Source organism: Mus musculus, chromosome 2 (genome assembly GCF_000001635.26).
Source record: "Mus musculus strain C57BL/6J chromosome 2, GRCm38.p6 C57BL/6J".
NCBI lineage: Eukaryota > Metazoa > Chordata > Mammalia > Rodentia > Muridae > Mus > Mus musculus.
This window is the reverse complement of record NC_000068.7, coordinates 41,363,531-41,380,489: the sequence shown is the minus strand read 5'-3', so window position 1 is coordinate 41,380,489 and position 16,959 is coordinate 41,363,531. Positions and strand designations below refer to the sequence as shown.

The window sequence follows — 16,959 nt, the reverse complement described above, 5'->3', positions numbered from 1 at the left end:
ACTTTGAAGACTGGAATACCTGTTCAGTACTATCTTGATAATTATCCTGCTTAAGTAGACTTTTGGCTCTGTATTGCTACAGCAATTCTTTGGGAGGCATACCAAGCCAGTTTGGTTGTGGGCCTGAGTATACCCTGCCACAGAGCATGGACACTTGGGGAGGAGGGATGTTGGGAGTTTGACTGTGCTTATCCCACACTGTCTGGGTGGGTGCTAGGCCATAGGGAAGCACAAAGACACTCTAAGGGTATGGGGAAGCATAGAAAGAGGCATGGAAATGCCTGAGATGATTTGGGGGACCCAATGTCTGTGATGAGGCCAGGGCTATGGGGTTCTCAGGTTCTTATACATACAGGCACCACTGGGAGTCATGAAAGAGCTGAGGATGGAGTTGAAGGCCAGCAGGCTGGGTACAGCATCTAACATGGGGCTGAGGAGAGGGGGAGCCCCGAATTGTTTCAGGGTGATGGCCCTTGACTTGACAGATGGCGGGCTTGGTGGTGGTTATGGTTGGGAGCACAGAAGAGGTCTTCTATTGGAGATTAGGTCACGGCTCTGTAAATGAAGGCCTTCCTCGTGTCCCGACACAGCAGATCTTGGTGAAAAGAGGCAGTCCATGGTTCCAAACAGTTTATTGTCATGGTGGAAAGTGGATGAGAAAAACCATACCCCATTCTCAGGGTGGGCCTTAGATTAAATAGTGTTTCATAGAAGAATGTATAGGGAGGGAAGCTTATTGGGAATCCCCTCCGGACCGTTAGGTAACTCATTAGCATGGTGAACTCTGTTTTGAGAATACTTGACTGTGATAACATCTCTTTCCCTATTGACTTGGACTGAGGTTTTAGGGTTGCCTCATCTACAAGCAGAAGGGCTTGGGGCATTGCCCTTAGGTAACTTTTGGCCACAAATATCTCTGGGGTAAGGTGTCTGCAGCTACATGACAGAAGCCTGGTGTCTGGAGTAGGTGAAGCTCCTACTGGCTCCTTCGGGGTCTTCGGGGCTTCAAGTCTTTAGCTCGACTTTACCATGCTTCCTCTCTTGGTCCACGGCCCTGCAAAAGCCTTTCATGGGCAACTTAATAATAATTGTTCACTTGAAAGATTGTAGTGGAAAGTCCTTTTACTAAACGAAGAACTTACCTATTAATTAATTAATTAATTAATATTAATTATTTCATTTACTTACATTCCAAATATTGCTCCCCTTTCTGGTCTCCCCTCTACAAACACACCTCCCCTTTGCCTCTAAGAAGGTGCTCCCTCACCCACCCATCCACCTACTCCAGCCTCAGCTCTCTAGCATCCCCCTTTGCTGGGTTAACATGCTCTACAGGACCACACATCCCCTCTCCTATTGATGGGAGATTAGGCAATCCTCTGCTACATATGTAGCATGAACCAACTCATGTATACACTTAGATTTGTGGTTTAGTCCCTGGGAACTCAGCGGAGTCCAGTTAGTTGATATTGTTGTTCTTGATATGGGGTTGCAATGCCCTTCAGTTCCTTCAATCCTTCCTGTAACTCTTCCACTGGGATCCGCGGAAGACCTAATACCAACCAATATTTCTCAAATCATTCCTCAAAACAGAAACAGAAGGAACACAACCTCATTCATTCTATGAATTCAGTTACTTTGCTACCTAAACCACACAAAGACCCAAAAGAGAAAGAGAATTTAGATCAGTCTTGCTTATGAATATTGATGCAAAAATACTCAGTAATATTCTTACAACAGAATCCAAGAACACATCAAAAGGATCATTCACTGAAATCAAGTAGGCTTTATCCCAGGGATGCAGATATGGTTCAACATACAGAAATCTATAAACATATGCCACTATGTTAACAAACTAAAAAAAAAAAAAAATTACATGTTCATCTTATCAGTACTGGTAGTTCTAGCTCAATCAATTAGACAACAAAAAAAGGTCAAAGTAATACAAATTTCTAAGGAAGAAGTCACCATATCACTATTTGCATATGGTATGATAGTATACTTAACAGAACCCAAAACTTCTACCAGAGAACTTCTACACATGATAAACAACTTCAGCAAAGTGGCTGGATATAACATTAACTCAAACAAATCAGTAGCCTTCCTCTACATAAAGTATAATTGGGATGAGAAAGAAATTAAGGAAATAACACACTTCTTAATAGTCACAAATAATATAAAATATCTTGGTGTAACTCTAACCAAGACAAGAACTTCAAGTCTTTGAAGAAAGAAATCAAAGAACTCAGAAGATTGAAAGACCTCCTATAATCATTAACATAGTAAAAATAGCCATTTTGCCGAAAGCAATCTACAGATTCAATGCAATCATCATCAAAATCCCAACTCAATTCTTCACAGAGATAGAAAGTGCATTTCTGAACTTCATCTGGAATAACAAAAAAACCCAGGAAAACAAAAGCAATTCTCAAAAATAAAAGAACCTCTGCAAGAATCACCACTCCTGACCTCAAACTGTACAGAGACAGGCAGGTGGATCAATGGAATAGGATTGAAGATACAGAAATAAACCCACGCACCTATGGTCACTTGATCTTTGACAAAGAACCCAAAACCATAATAGCAGAAAAAGACAGTATTTTCAACAAAAGGTGCTGGTCTAACTGGAGTTCTGCATGCAGAAGAATACAAATTGTTCCATTCCTATCTCCTTGTACAAAACTCAAGTCCAAGTGTATCAAGTACCTCCACATAAAGCAGATATGCTGAATATAATAGAAGAAAAACTGGGAAAGGCCCTCAAAATGTTGGCACAGGGAAATTTTCCTGAACATAGCAGCAATGGCTCAGGCTCTAAGATCAACAATTGACACATGGTACCTTATGAAGCTGAATAGCTTCTATAAGGCAAAGGGCACTGTCAATAGGACAAAATGGCAACACACAGATTAGGAAAAGATCTTTATTGACCCTACATCCAAAAGAGTGTTAATAACCAAAGAATACAAAGAACTTAAGAAGTTAGAATCCAGAAAATCAAATAACCCAGTTAAAACATATGGTACAGAGCTAAATAGAGAATTTGCAACTAAGGATTCTAAACTGGCCAAATGACACTTAAAGAAATGTTCAATGTCCTTAGTCATCAAGAAAATGCAAATCAAAACAACCCTTAGATTCTACCTTATACCATACAGAATTTCTGAGATCAAAATCTCGGTGGTGATAACAGATGCTGGCGAGGATTTGGCCAAAAATAAATACTCCTACATTGCTGGTGTGATTACAAGCTGGTAGAACCACTCTGGAAATCAGCTTGGTGGTTCCTCAGAAAATTGGAAATAGTTTTACCTTAAGATCCAGGTACACTACTTGGGCATATATCCAAAAAGATGCTGCAACCTAAGACAAAGACATGTGCTCCACTATGTTCAGAGCATACCTATTTATACCACGGAGAAAGCAGTAACAAAAACTGCAGTCAAAGTACTTATTTACACAAACCAAGGGTAACACTTCCAAGTGGTCGAAAGCATGTCACAAGGTCTCACTAGTTACTTTAGTGACATCAGAATTTCCACTGTAATTAGGTATTTTACTAAATCATAACTTTAGATTTCTACCAAGCCAAGAAATTAACCAGGTGATTAAGTAGCAGCCCAGGTAAAATCTCCTGACTAAGAATCACAACACAATGTATAAATTAATTTAGTTACAAACTTATATTAATATTTATTTTAGAACAGTACTGGGAAATGTTGGTTAATATGATATTTATGATATTAGCTATTTTGAAACTTTAAAAATTCATTATACTTATATTGTTTACTTAATAGAGTATAATATGCTCAATGTTTATATCCCCTAACTCTTAGTGGTGGCTAATATATCCTAAATTTTATCAAGATCTAGATAGTAGTGTATCTGAGTATTATACACATTACTGCTTATTAGTAGCATTAAAGCATATAATACTTTATTAATAATACGTACCAATTTCTGCATTGATTTTAGAATTGAAATCTTGTATTTAAGACTTTTTCCTGATAGTATGTGTTTCTTTGCTTTCAAATTCTCAGTTACTGTTTTCCAAAGGTTTTCTTATTCATAAAGTGCTCATTATTTTTTAGCTACTTGCTTCTGGGTAATTTGAAAGAAATTATTTAAGAAATGTCAAAAATCAAGCAAAGTCTTATTAGGAAATGTTGTTTACATGTCTTAGGAAAAGAGCTTCAAAGACAGTACCTGAAGGTACTAATTAAGACAATTCTCACATTCTCTTTAGTACTTGATATAAAACTTCGGGAAATCTGGAAAAGACAGTAAACATTATTTTCTTTTAACTATTCATGTTTTAATTTATTAATTTTATATACAAATGTTACATGTGCAGTAAAATATATAATTTCTCTAGCACAATACTATAACCCAAATAGATTAAATTTTATAAAAATGTCAGAAAAAAATAACAAATTTTCTCCTCCTTTTTGTCCTTCCCCATTTGTAATGAAGAAGCTCGTTCTCCTGCTGGTTGCATCGGGAATGAATTTCAGTGCCGTCCTGATGGAAACTGCATCCCTGATCTGTGGCGCTGTGATGGAGAGAAAGACTGTGAGGATGGCAGTGATGAGAAGGGCTGCAATGGTACCATTCGACTGTGTGACCACAAAACCAAGTTTTCCTGCAGGAGTACAGGTGAGCCCGGTGTACATCCTGGAGGCAGAATCCTCTGGCTCAGGCACCATCTATAGCTCATCACTGAAAAGCATCCTGAGTTTGTGGTAAATATTCTAACATTTTTGGATATAGTAGTAGTAAAGCATCAGTGAGAACCGTTATGGATGGGGCACCATCCTATCAATTTTTTTCCTTATGAACTCCTGTGTGGGGCCAGCCCCAGCTGCTCTTCTTTCTTGCTTGTTCCTCTTGAGGCAGCAGAGAGGGAAGAGCATCAAAGTGGTAAGACTATATTACAAGATATTCACTGTTACTGTTTAAAACGTTTTTAAGTTCAAGTCACTTTGCTACTGTAGCTGACCTGCTGGCTTTCCTTTGGGACCAGGAAACTGCAGTCTCTGGCATTTAGCACCTCATCATAAAACCGCAGGGGATTAAGTAAAGGATATATTGCTAGGGATTTTTCCCTTTTGTCCAGATGCCTCTCAGGCTAGGGGGAAGGTTGGAGCAGTAAATGTCTATTGAACCAGGAAGAGAATCATGCTCACAGAAAGGGGGAAAAAAACTTTTACGCAAGCAAATATGGATTAAACACACATAAATTCATATACAGGTTCATGCATAGACATTCATAAATCTTCATTCTCAACATTTGGGTCCAATTTACATGCTATCTCATAATTACATACTTAACACACACACACACACACACACACACACACACACACATCCATACTTACATATGTATATAGAGCAAATGACCAAGCACCAGTGCAGAAAGAACTCATTCAAGCAAGCTCAAATTTTTATCACATAGAGAAAGAAAAGGCTTTTACCCTTTTATTCCTAAATGAAATAAACCCAAGTTTGTAAGAGGAAATCTTTGTTCTCTTTAGCAAGACTAAGCCTGCCTTGCTATTAAGCAAAGACCTGTTCTGCCCCATAGTAAGAGCAAGCCTGCCTACGAGTTCTGTTCTCTCTGCAGCTTCTTCTTTGCTCGTTCCCTCTAAATTTTGCACATTGCTCTCTTCATATTTTAACTTGCCTTACAATTTCTAAGTTACTCCACTCTGCATTCCCCTTGTAATCTTGCTCTTTCCTCCTGCTCTGATGTAACAATGCCCTTGCTCACAATGCCTTACTTCCAATGAATTACTCCCAATGTTTTCTCTCCAAGGTTATGTCATCCAATGTGATCTTCCTAGTCTTTTCTGCCCTTTCTAGGAGAATAGATCACATGGTTTTTCTGAGCATTGCTTTTTTATGAAAAGTTCACTAGTAGTTCAAACACAAATTGAATAAGAAGTTTACAACAGAGAATGTTTACATGCTTATCCGTTAAGAGCGATTATATGGTTAAACATACTTCATTTGTCTCCAGTTCTATAGGTCATGGAGTGTTAAAAAACATAACTTTTGTGATAGTGAAGTTTTGTATCAATAAATCCAGTCAATATTTTATCTTCTGTCCATGAACCTATAGTAAAACGTTAGTTTCTTTTTTATATCCTTTGGTTAATGGTTTTACAACCTCTGGGAATGTGTTCTAAGTTGCAGATGCCCAATCGCTGTCTCAGAAGCAATTACCTCATGACACTTGAAATCTTGCAAAGTTCTCATTGCAGTTCTGATTATCAGCAAGGACTTATTAGAGGTCCTTTTATAAAAGAGCTTAATAATTAATAATAATAATTAGACTAATATAATTTAGTAACTCTAAAAGAATCATCATTAATAATTAAGAAGTCACCCATTTGTTTATGTAGCATCACTACAAGTCAGTATATCTTCATTGTTCTTCAAAAATCTGCTCAAAAGGGTGGGCTAATACCTAACAATTGTTATATATACTTAATAATAACAGGAAAAGCATATTAATAGCTGGAATCTTTCCTAAAATGGAATTCTCCCACACATTGACTGCAGAAGTAAATAAATCCATCATAAACTGTACAGTCCATAGCAGAACCATCTCAAGAAGATCACCTGCTAGGTTTTAGGTTCTCCTTGATGGCTTCTGGCACTCATGGAATAAATGAATATGTTTAGTTTGCCAAAAATCCCAAAGCCTGAAGAGCAGAATTGAAACCTGAAATTGGTGTATTTGTGTCTAGAATCTGTAGGAGAATCTCATGGTCAGAGAAAAAAGCACCAACCTACACTCAGCAGTTCTGTAGATAAAATTCACCCAGAACATAAATTCCACTGGAGGAAGGGGCAGATCACACATGTTTCTTTATATCTAGTTTTCTAAATTTCTTTGTCATTGCTTAGTTCCTGCTAAAAGTGTTTATCACTTGAATATAATTGTTTTGAGAGTCATAAGTCATATTGTTATTTTCAGTAAAGATGGCTGATATGACTGTTCCTGTTTGTTCTATTTACAGAGTTCCACTTCATCTCTCCATGATATCTCCTCCCCTAGTTCTTCCATGTCTTCATTCATAGCTCTGGAGACCTGTTACCCCTGGCCTCCATGGTTCCCTTTCCCTTTCCTACTTTCCTCTAACACTGCAGGTTATGTACTCACATTTAAAAGTTCAGAGCAAGGAATCACAATAAAAAAGAACATGTAGAGTTTGTCTTTCTTGAACTGCTTTAGCTCAGTAAAATACTTTCTAGTTTTACCCATTTACTTGAAAAATTACATGAGCTCAATTTTATTTTATAGTTAAGTAGTATTCCATTGTGCATGTATCAGATGTTCATCATCCATTTGTCTGTTTGAGTAGAACTGTCAGGATGTGCCAATTGAAGACTCTCTGGAAGCCTTTGGGAATAAGCCAAGAAGGGGGTAATCTGGGATATATGGTAGATTTACTTTCAGCTGTTTGATTCTTCTAGGCACTGTTTTTTTATAGAGGCTGCACCAATTTGTAAGTCCATCAATAATAAGTGAATGCAACATTTTCCCCCAAGTCCTTGCCAGTGTCTTTTTGTGAGTTGTTTTCTTGTTCTTATCCACTGTAATTGGAGTGAGATCAAATCAAAGGTTATTTTTAATTGCATTTCTCTAGTTGCTCAGGATATTGTATACTTTTAAAGAAATTTTATTGTCATTTTTATGTCCCCTTTTGAAAACTTTTGCTTCAGATCTGTAGCATACATTTTAATTGGGCCATGTGCTTTCTTAATTATTTTTGAGTGATATATATATATATATATATATATATATATATATATATATATATATATATTTATATAGCAAAGATTCTGTCCCACTCTGTGGCCTTTGTCTACATGCAATTGATTGTTTCTTTTTTGTATAAAATATTTTAATTTTATGATGTTCCATTTTTCAATTACTGAAGAAATTAATCTTATTTATAAAGTTCCTTTATACATACTAGTATTTTATAGGGTATTTCTTTTGTGTTCTTCTAGGAGGTTTCAGCATTTCAGATTTTACATTGTGGTCTTTGATACATTTAGATTTAATATTTTGCAAAGTTATAAAGATAGGTATACCTGCATTCATCTACAGACAGATATCCTGTAGTTTGATGAAGATTGTGGCTTTCATCCAGTGTAAATTTTTGGCATATTTTTCAAATATATCAAATGGCTGTAGCTATGTGCAGTCTACTTTGGCTCTTTTATTTTATTCCATTGATCTACATGTCTGGTATGTGGATGAGTGTGTGTTTGTGTGTGTGTGTGTGTGTGTGTGTGTGTGTGTGTGTGTGTTTGTGTGTGTGATTAAGATTGGTCTCTATAGTTTTTTGGAACTTGAACTATCTGTCTCTTGGCTCTTCTGACATGTAAAATTTTTATCAAGAAAACAGGTGTCATTCTGATGGGTTTTCCTTTATATATGATTTATATTTTTGTGTCTGCCATTACTTTTTCTTTATTCTGTATCGTTGCTGTTTTGGCTGTGATATGCTGTAGGAAATTTCCTTTGTGCTCTTGTCCATTTATATTCTATAAACTTAATATATTTGTATGAGTTTGTTTTTCCTTAGTTTGTGGAAGTTTTCTTATATAATCTTAGTGAAGAATTTATGCTGTTGACCCATGATCCTTCTATGATTATAATTTGAAGATGTCATCTTTTCATAGTGTCCCTCAGTTCTTATACATTCCTTTTATGTGTTTTAATTTTTCAATATTACTTGCTTAGGTGGTCTAATTCCTCCTCTATTTTATCTTTGAGCCTAGATATTCTCTCTTGTACCTGACTACTTTTTACAGTTTTCTAATACAGTTATTGATTTTTTTCAATTCCATCTTTATTTCTTCTTGAGTCTTCTTCAATATTTCTCTTTAGTTAATTGAGCTTTAAAATTCTGAATTGCTGCTTTTATTTCATTCATTTGTATTTTTGGTTGTTTTGACCAATGTGTTGGCATTTATTATCTAATTCTATTCTATTATCTATTCTAATTAGATCATTGAGCTGAACTGTTTATTGTGTCTTCTTTAAATTCCTTGAATTATTTGAGTTTATGATTTTATTTTAAACTCTGGGTCCTGAACATCTAGGCAGTTCTTATTGGAAGACATTTATATATACATACACATATACATACATACACACATACATAATACATACATACACACACATACATATACACTTGAATTTTCATATTGATTATATTTTTGAAATGAGATCTGGGCATATAGACATTTTCTATTGACTCTGTATGTGCCTGATATGACATTGTAACTGCAGACTGGAACTGCACTGTATCCCAGAAAAAGCCTGTAGTCTTCATGTTGTGCTGTCAAGTTATAATCAGGCTGGCTGACAAGTTTGGGTAGATACCTAAAATGTGCAAGAAAGACAAAGCCCAGGGATTAGGCTCCAACAATATTTGTCACAATCTTGTGACTCTTTATAACTGTTTCACAGTATTTTTTATTTTATTTTTCATTTTTTGGTTATTTTATTTATTTATGTTTCAAATATTATCTCCACTCCCAGTTTTCCCTCCACAAACTCCTATCCCCTTGCTCTCCCACTGTCTTTAGGAGGGTGCTCCCCCACCTGCTCACCCACTCCTGCCTCAGCACCCTAGCATTCCCCCACCCTGGGTCATTGAACTTCCACAAGTCTGAGGGAACTCCACTTCCAGTGATGCCCGATAAGGCAATCCTCTGCTACTGGAGCCATAGGTCCCTCCATGTGTACTCTTTGGTTGGTGGTTTAGTCCCCGGGAGCTTTGAATGGTCTGGTTGGTTGATATTGTTGTTCTTCCTCTGGGGTTTCAAACCCCTTCAGCTCCTTCAGTCCTTGCTGTAACTCCTCCGTTGGGGTCCCCAGGATCAGTCCGAAGTTTGGCTGTATGCATTCGCATCTGTATTGGTCAGGGTCCAGCAGAGCCTCTCAGGGGACAGCTATACCAGGCTCCTGTCAACAAGCTCTTCTTGGCATCAGCAATAGTGTCTGGGTTTGGTGTCTGCAGATTGGATGGATCCCTCGGTGGGGCAGTCTCTGAATGGCTTTTCCTTCAGTCTCTACTCCACTCTTTATCCCTGCATTTCCTTTTGACCAGAGGAATTCTGGATTAGTATGTTTGAGGTGGGTGGGTAGCCTCATCCCTTAAGCAGGGGCCAAGTCTATCCACTAGATATGGTCTCTACTCTATTCACTCGATATCTCCCCTTTGTTGAGTATTTCAGCTAATGTTAGGTCCTGGGAACCGCTTGGGTCCCTGGCATCTGGAACTTTCCAGTGGCTACCCCAGTTTCCCCTCCGCCACTGCTACACACCTACTTTCAAATTTTTGACCCTCTGTATTTCTGCCCCATCTCCTCCCATATCTGAACTGGCCCCCATTTTCTCCTCCTCCTCTTCTCTCCCTCCCAGATCCCTCTCTCCTTCTATTCCCAAGATTACTTTGTTTCCCTTTGTCAGTAGGACTGTAGCATCCATACTTCGTTGTTCAGAAATTTTTTGTTAGTATTCATAAATTCATAGATGACTTTTGTCAAATATATAAATTTAGGCCTCCTTAAAAAATTTTATTCAGTGAATTAATTCTTGTGCTACAGAACCAATTTTTAAACTCAGATCAATTAGTATAATTCAAAGTTATATTATGGTTGAAATATGGCCATAGAAGTCTTTCATGTGCATGTAAATAAGACAGTGGGAAATGTGTCAAAGCCAGACATAAAGGGATGAAGAAGAACCCAAGTTTGAGATAATTGAGTGTGTTATTTAAGTTTCACACACACACGCACACGCACACGCGCACACACACACAGAGACACACACATGCACACACACACACACACACACACAGACACACACACAGACACACACACACATGCACACACACACACACACACCACCACCACCATGATGTATTTTAAAGGTGGTAACTCTCAGTGTCCATTTAAACTAGAAAGTCAGTAAAAAGTGATTTTAAACTATATGAACACATATAAAAGATAAATAATAAATGAGATGGATAGGAAAATGTAATAGAATGTTTTATGCCCCATGTGCCTGATGCTCCAGTGTAGAGGTCAATGTTGGTCTGCAATAAGTACTTTTAAAAAGCTTCTTATAAATATAATTGAATTAAAACACTCAAGTATAAGGACGATTACTAGCAATTATCAAAAAGCTGAATTCTTAAGGACACTTTTCTAAGATTTGGATTATATCTTTAAGATGTTTATATTAAATATGTTTATAGCTAATTTGTCCAAGGGCTTCAAAATTGAAAGTGTAAAAACAGGGTTGTGAAAAAGACTAATACCTTCATTTGAAAAAGCAGTGGAGAAAGTGGCAATTTATTCATCATGTGCCTAAAATATAATCTCTCCCTTAGAAGCAACAGAATGCCATGCATTAGAATTAGGAAGCCATTACACACAGCTTCACATTAATGTTGACTATATAAACCATTTTGAACATTAGTGACACTAAAATAAATTACATATATAAACACTGATCCAATTATTGTTCTTTCAAATTTTCTATTCACTTACTTCAATTATTCATTTTACACTCTAAAAGACACCAAAAACATATTCAAACTCTTCAATTCATAGTTCATGCTTATCTTCAAAGATTTCTCAAATTCTAGTTTGAACATATAAATATTATTAAGGTATTAAATTTATATTTGTTTATTATAATGGCCTCTCTTTTACACTAATTATTATCAGTTAGCATTTAAATATATACCTATAAAGAGGTATTAATACTTATTAAGAGTAATGTGAGAGAAAAGCTGAACTAAAATACAATATAACCATCAATGATTCAGAGCATTTCAAAGGACCAAAATCCGAGCCCTGTCACCTCTGGTGTCTCAAACCCAGACCTGTAAATAATACTAATTCTATCAAATTGGATGACAAGAGAAAATGCATGTCCCCGTGATGTGGATGATCAGCCTTGAGATTGAAAACAGACCAAAAAAAATTTTAATCATGAAATGGTGTCAGGATTATAGACAATTTTTATTATAGATAAAAAAAAATTCTCCCCAGTTGAGAAAACAATCTAAAATTAACTCAGCATTCCTGATTTGAAGAGTTTATTTAAAACAAACAAAAAAAAAAACTGTAAAATTATGTACAGAAAAGTATTCCGTGAGGCAGTAATGCAAGCTAGATGATTGATCGGGTTGCATATGGGAAAAAGGGAGCAAAGTCTTAGAACTTAGGGGTCTATTTAACATGAAGTTGTGACTGAAGCCAGTCCTACCACTTGAAGCCAGAAACTTGTAAGGAAAACTCTATATTTTGAAATAAAATCCAGTATCAACATATGCTTGTAGTTTTACACACACACACACACACACTCACACATTCACATAAACACACACACACACATTCACACAAACACACACACACACACACACACTCACACATTCACACAAACACACAGCCAACACAGAAACATATACACAGACACATGACAAGCAAACTGATTGGCAAAAGAAATGTGAAGAATGAGACTGTCTCGATTTGTTCAGAACACTATAATTAATTACAATAAACTGGGTACCTATCTTCATTTGGATTTCATTGCTGAAGAGACATCATGACCAACACAACTCTTATAAAGACAACATTTAATTGGGCCTGGCTTACTATTTCAGAGGTTCATTCCAGTATCATTATGGAGGCAGGCAGGTAGACATGGTGTTGAAGAAGCCAAGAGTTTTACATCTTGACCCCGAGGCAGCTAGGAGGGGACTGAATTCCTTAGACAGTCAGGAGGAGGTTCTGATTCCACACTGGGATGAGTCTGAGCATGGGAGCCCTCAAAGGCCACAGACACAGTGATGCATTTCTCCAACAAAACCATACTTCCTGCAATAATGCCACGTGTCCAGGTAGTGCCCCTTCCTGTGGCCAAGCATTAAAACACACTAAAGACTAGGATTTCACTGTTGTGCTAGAAAACCTTCATGAATCCTAAAAAGACCACCAAGGAGCTGACTCTGATATAATTGCATTAGAGTCTCTTTATTACAAACTAGAGACTGAGCTTATCCATCACAGACCTGCAAGACGGAGGACAAGGTTTTATATGAAATAGGAGCAAGTGACAGGGTCTCTATCCTGGCAAACATCTAATTTTATGATTATTTTAAGCTGGAAGTTGGGTGTTCTGAGGCAAGATCATTTAAAATCACAAGTGGTCTGAAAGTACATCTGAAACAACTAGACTATTCTTTGACTAACTGTAGCTAGAAGCTAGGGAGTAATTCTCAGATGTGGGCCAAGGATAAGCTGTGGAGTTCTTCCTGGTACTTAGGTGCAGCGTGGGTTCAGCTGTAGGTCAAATTCTCAGGCTCTTTTGCTTTTAACATGGAGGCCCATCCCAAGATAGAATAGAGTAGGTTTGTCCTCTCACCACTATGAAATTTTCAGAAATAAGAAATATCCATTTCATAACACTCTTAATTAGAAAAACACAATGCAAATTTTAAGGTGATTGCATATCATTTAGCATCATTTGGGTGTCGATTACTGTTAGCATCAATACAGATGTGTGTGTGTGTGTGTGTGTGTGTGTGTGTGTGTGTGTGTGTATGTCTACATATATGCACATGTGAGTATAATAGTGAGGATTTAGATGTGATTTTTAATTTATCCACAATTTCACCTCCACAAATTTATCATATAAATAAACATTTATGTATTTGAACAATTATATAAACAAATACATGTATTTTATTTTATTTTATTTTATAGTGAATAATACTTTTGATAAGCCTATGGCATTACATTTGTAAAGATCTGTATGCCCTTTGGCAAATTCATGAAAACAAATTGACCATATGTTTCAAAGATATCTTTTAATTTTTTAAAAAAGGGAAACTTTAGATGAAATAGTCCTTGGATATAACATTAAGGTAGACATTAGCATCAAATGCTTTTAGAAACCTGCATGTGATAGTTAATCTTGATCAACTTCATTAAGAATGTCTGAAGAGATTAGTTACTAATGCATACTTCTATGTAGGATGTGTGTGTGTGTTTAGCCATTATTCTAAGGATTAATGAAGTATGTAGCTGAAAAGGATCCAGAGAGAAGGTAGAAACACCACCCTGTAAACTGGAGAGGGAAGGAGGATGGAATAATGAAGAAGAGGAAATACCAGGTAACAGAGGTATCCTCCCTCTCAGCTTCCTGTCCACTTTTCAGAGGAGGTCACATGACTGGATACTCTGCATCAATATGGAACATGTATCAATGTTCCTATGGACTACATTAAGACTGAAATCTCCAAGCCTAAGCATAATGTCTAAGCATAATATACATAATCACTCCCGTTAAGTTGTGCTTTCATGTGTTTTGGTCTCAGCATTGAGAAAAGTAGCTAGTATAATGTATTTTGAAACTAAACTACTTCCAATCTTTCAATAAATCACTGTAGGTGCCCTAAAGTTTCATAATTAAGAGGGAAAACTACCCAGAAAACTTCTATAATGAATTTAGATATAAGTTGGTGTTAGATATAAGTTTTGTTGTTTTGTTTCTTGTTATTTTTTATTTATTTATTTTTTTTTTTACAGCAGCAAGTTTGGAATTACATTATGGAGTCCATACATCCCCTCTGCTACCTTCCCCTGCCTAGCTTCCTTCACTCTCCGTATCCTGCATATCCTGTAACAGAATAGTGCATGCATTACAATTAGTGAACATGTAACAGTGAGTCAACCATACCAAGGCCATGTGTCTCAGCAGCACTGTGTCTTGGGATTGCACATTGATGGTACTAGAAATAGTACATTATTATATGCATTCACATTATCATTCAGAATCCTCCGTTCATCAGCCTGCCCATGCTTAACTTCCACTTCTGCCAGGAACCTGTTGATCTTATTATTGTCCCTCCTTTTCCAGAATGTCACATGTATGTAGTCATACAGTGATGTGGTTTTTATATTTGCTTCATTTCTTCCTTATTCTATTCTTATTCTCACTTATTCTACTCTTTTTGCATTGAGAAATGATTTTTTAAATTTACTCATCTACTGATAAATACATCAATGTTTCTAGTTTTTGAAATCGTCAATAAAATTGAAACAAATATTTATTAAAATTTGTTCATGGGCTTTATGAATTTATAAGAAATAGTCAGTTAACTTCGATTAATCTGGGGACAAAACAATGTAGCCCCCATTATAGTAGCAAACGAACTTGTGACTGTTCAATATCTTCATTGTGACTACCGGTTGAGAATGGTGAAGGATATTACAATTGGCACAGTAGTTTTAGGGAAGAAAAATCTAAACATTATTTTTATAATGAAGATCATTTCTTGAAGATTTCAAACTAAAAAAAAAATGTCTTACTCTATTTAGAGGAAAAGAGAGCAATGGAAAAAGCAGAATGTAGGTGTCATTTTTCAAAGTATCATATTTTGATACTGTCTTTCCAGCAATTGCTATAAATTGATGCTAAGCCATATGCGTTCACATTAGATTTCATTAAAATACACAACATACACTGCCTGTCAGGTCTCAAAGTCAGGACAAATTATGTATAAAGTTATCCTTTGCAGAAGGATATGTCCACATCAGCTGCTGAGCTCAGGGCTCACTGTATCTAGTATTCTGCTTTTGGCTCAACAATTCTCTGTGGGTTTCTGTGAATCACAGAGCCTTGTGTGACTTTGAACTGTTTTCTGTCTTGGTATTAGATCAACAAATACAATATGAAACATGAATTTAATCTGGAGCTTTAGACCTATAATGATCCTCCTATTCTGTAATTAGCCAGTAGAATGCTTCCATTTATTTCTCACATCATGGTGAGCTTTTCACCATCTAAGTGTCACAAACTAATGAAACACTTTGTTCACTTTTTCTCATCAGTATTATATATCTTCTGCTGATTTATTTCTGTAAAAATTGCAACTTTAGTTGTGTGTTTATTCTTTCTAAGGTTAACCTTATCCCTCCATTTTGTTATATTTTGTTTTGTTTTTGTTTTGTTTTCCTTTGTTTTAAGGGTCTTTACAGTGTGATTCTGTCATACAATGTGTATAGGAGATTTTATCATTTTCATTTCTTGCTCTTTATTTTCTTTCCCCACATGAATTGTCTTCCCCTTGATATGCAATGCCCAACAAAGAAAATTTACTCACGTTACTTTTCTCTGTCTTCCACATTACCTTGTATAATGTGTCTAGATGTCTTGTGTTTTATGTATCCTTTCATGCCTTGCATTCTACCATACATGATAATTTCTCTTTGAGTTACTGGAAGCAATTTTTAGTTTATAATGCTCTGTCTTTCACTTCAGTAATGCAGTAAGGTCAGATGATTTAGGCAAGCATTTGCTCCAGTCTCCTGACATATCAAATAGAGGCAATGAAAACCTGAGGCCATGCTGATGTTCTGGTCTGTGCTGCCACTGAGAGCTATGACTGGGTCCAAGGTCCTACTGTAGCTCTATAGCCAGGGTATGTGTCAAAATTCATGGCCTGAGTTGCCACCAAAACATGTGGATGTCTGTGTTCTGGGCTGCAACTTGAAGCCATGTTGAAGTCTGTGGGCTCTACTGCCCCAAGGGACCATAATGAAGTGCGTGACCTGTGCTGCCTCTTGAATCCATAGCTATTGATGTCTATTGTATGGGCTGCCTCTGAGGGCCCCGCCTAGGTCTGTGGTCCTACAGCACCAGGGGCCATATCCATTTTCTGTGCTGTTTCAAGAAACTATGTGGGTGCCTATAGTCTGTGTGCTCCAACTAGTGGTAAAGAACAATGATGATACTTTTATACACAGTTGAGAAGGATGCACATGGTTGAGAAATGACAACTCCTACCCCCAAAAAGTATCAGCTCAAAACAGGAAGTAATTGAAGAGAACTCTTAAAAAATGTGATGCGAAAGC

At 36.7% G+C, this 16,959-nt stretch overlaps 1 protein-coding gene across 10 annotated transcripts in view; it reads left to right on the top strand.

Annotated features, from left to right (window-relative positions):
- The window catches only part of Lrp1b (low density lipoprotein-related protein 1B), a 2,058,309-nt gene that overhangs the window by 1,273,109 nt on the left and 768,241 nt on the right, over nt 1-16,959 (top strand). For all 10 annotated transcript variants that reach the window (XR_374143.4, XR_374144.4, XM_006498463.4 and 7 more), the window contains exon 21: nt 4,474-4,656. Coding sequence is in view for 8 of the 10 variants with exons in the window: in XM_006498463.4 (XP_006498526.1) it covers nt 4,474-4,656 (183 nt within the window). In the remaining 2 variants the exon portion in view is untranslated. The remainder of the gene's footprint in view (nt 1-4,473; nt 4,657-16,959) is intronic.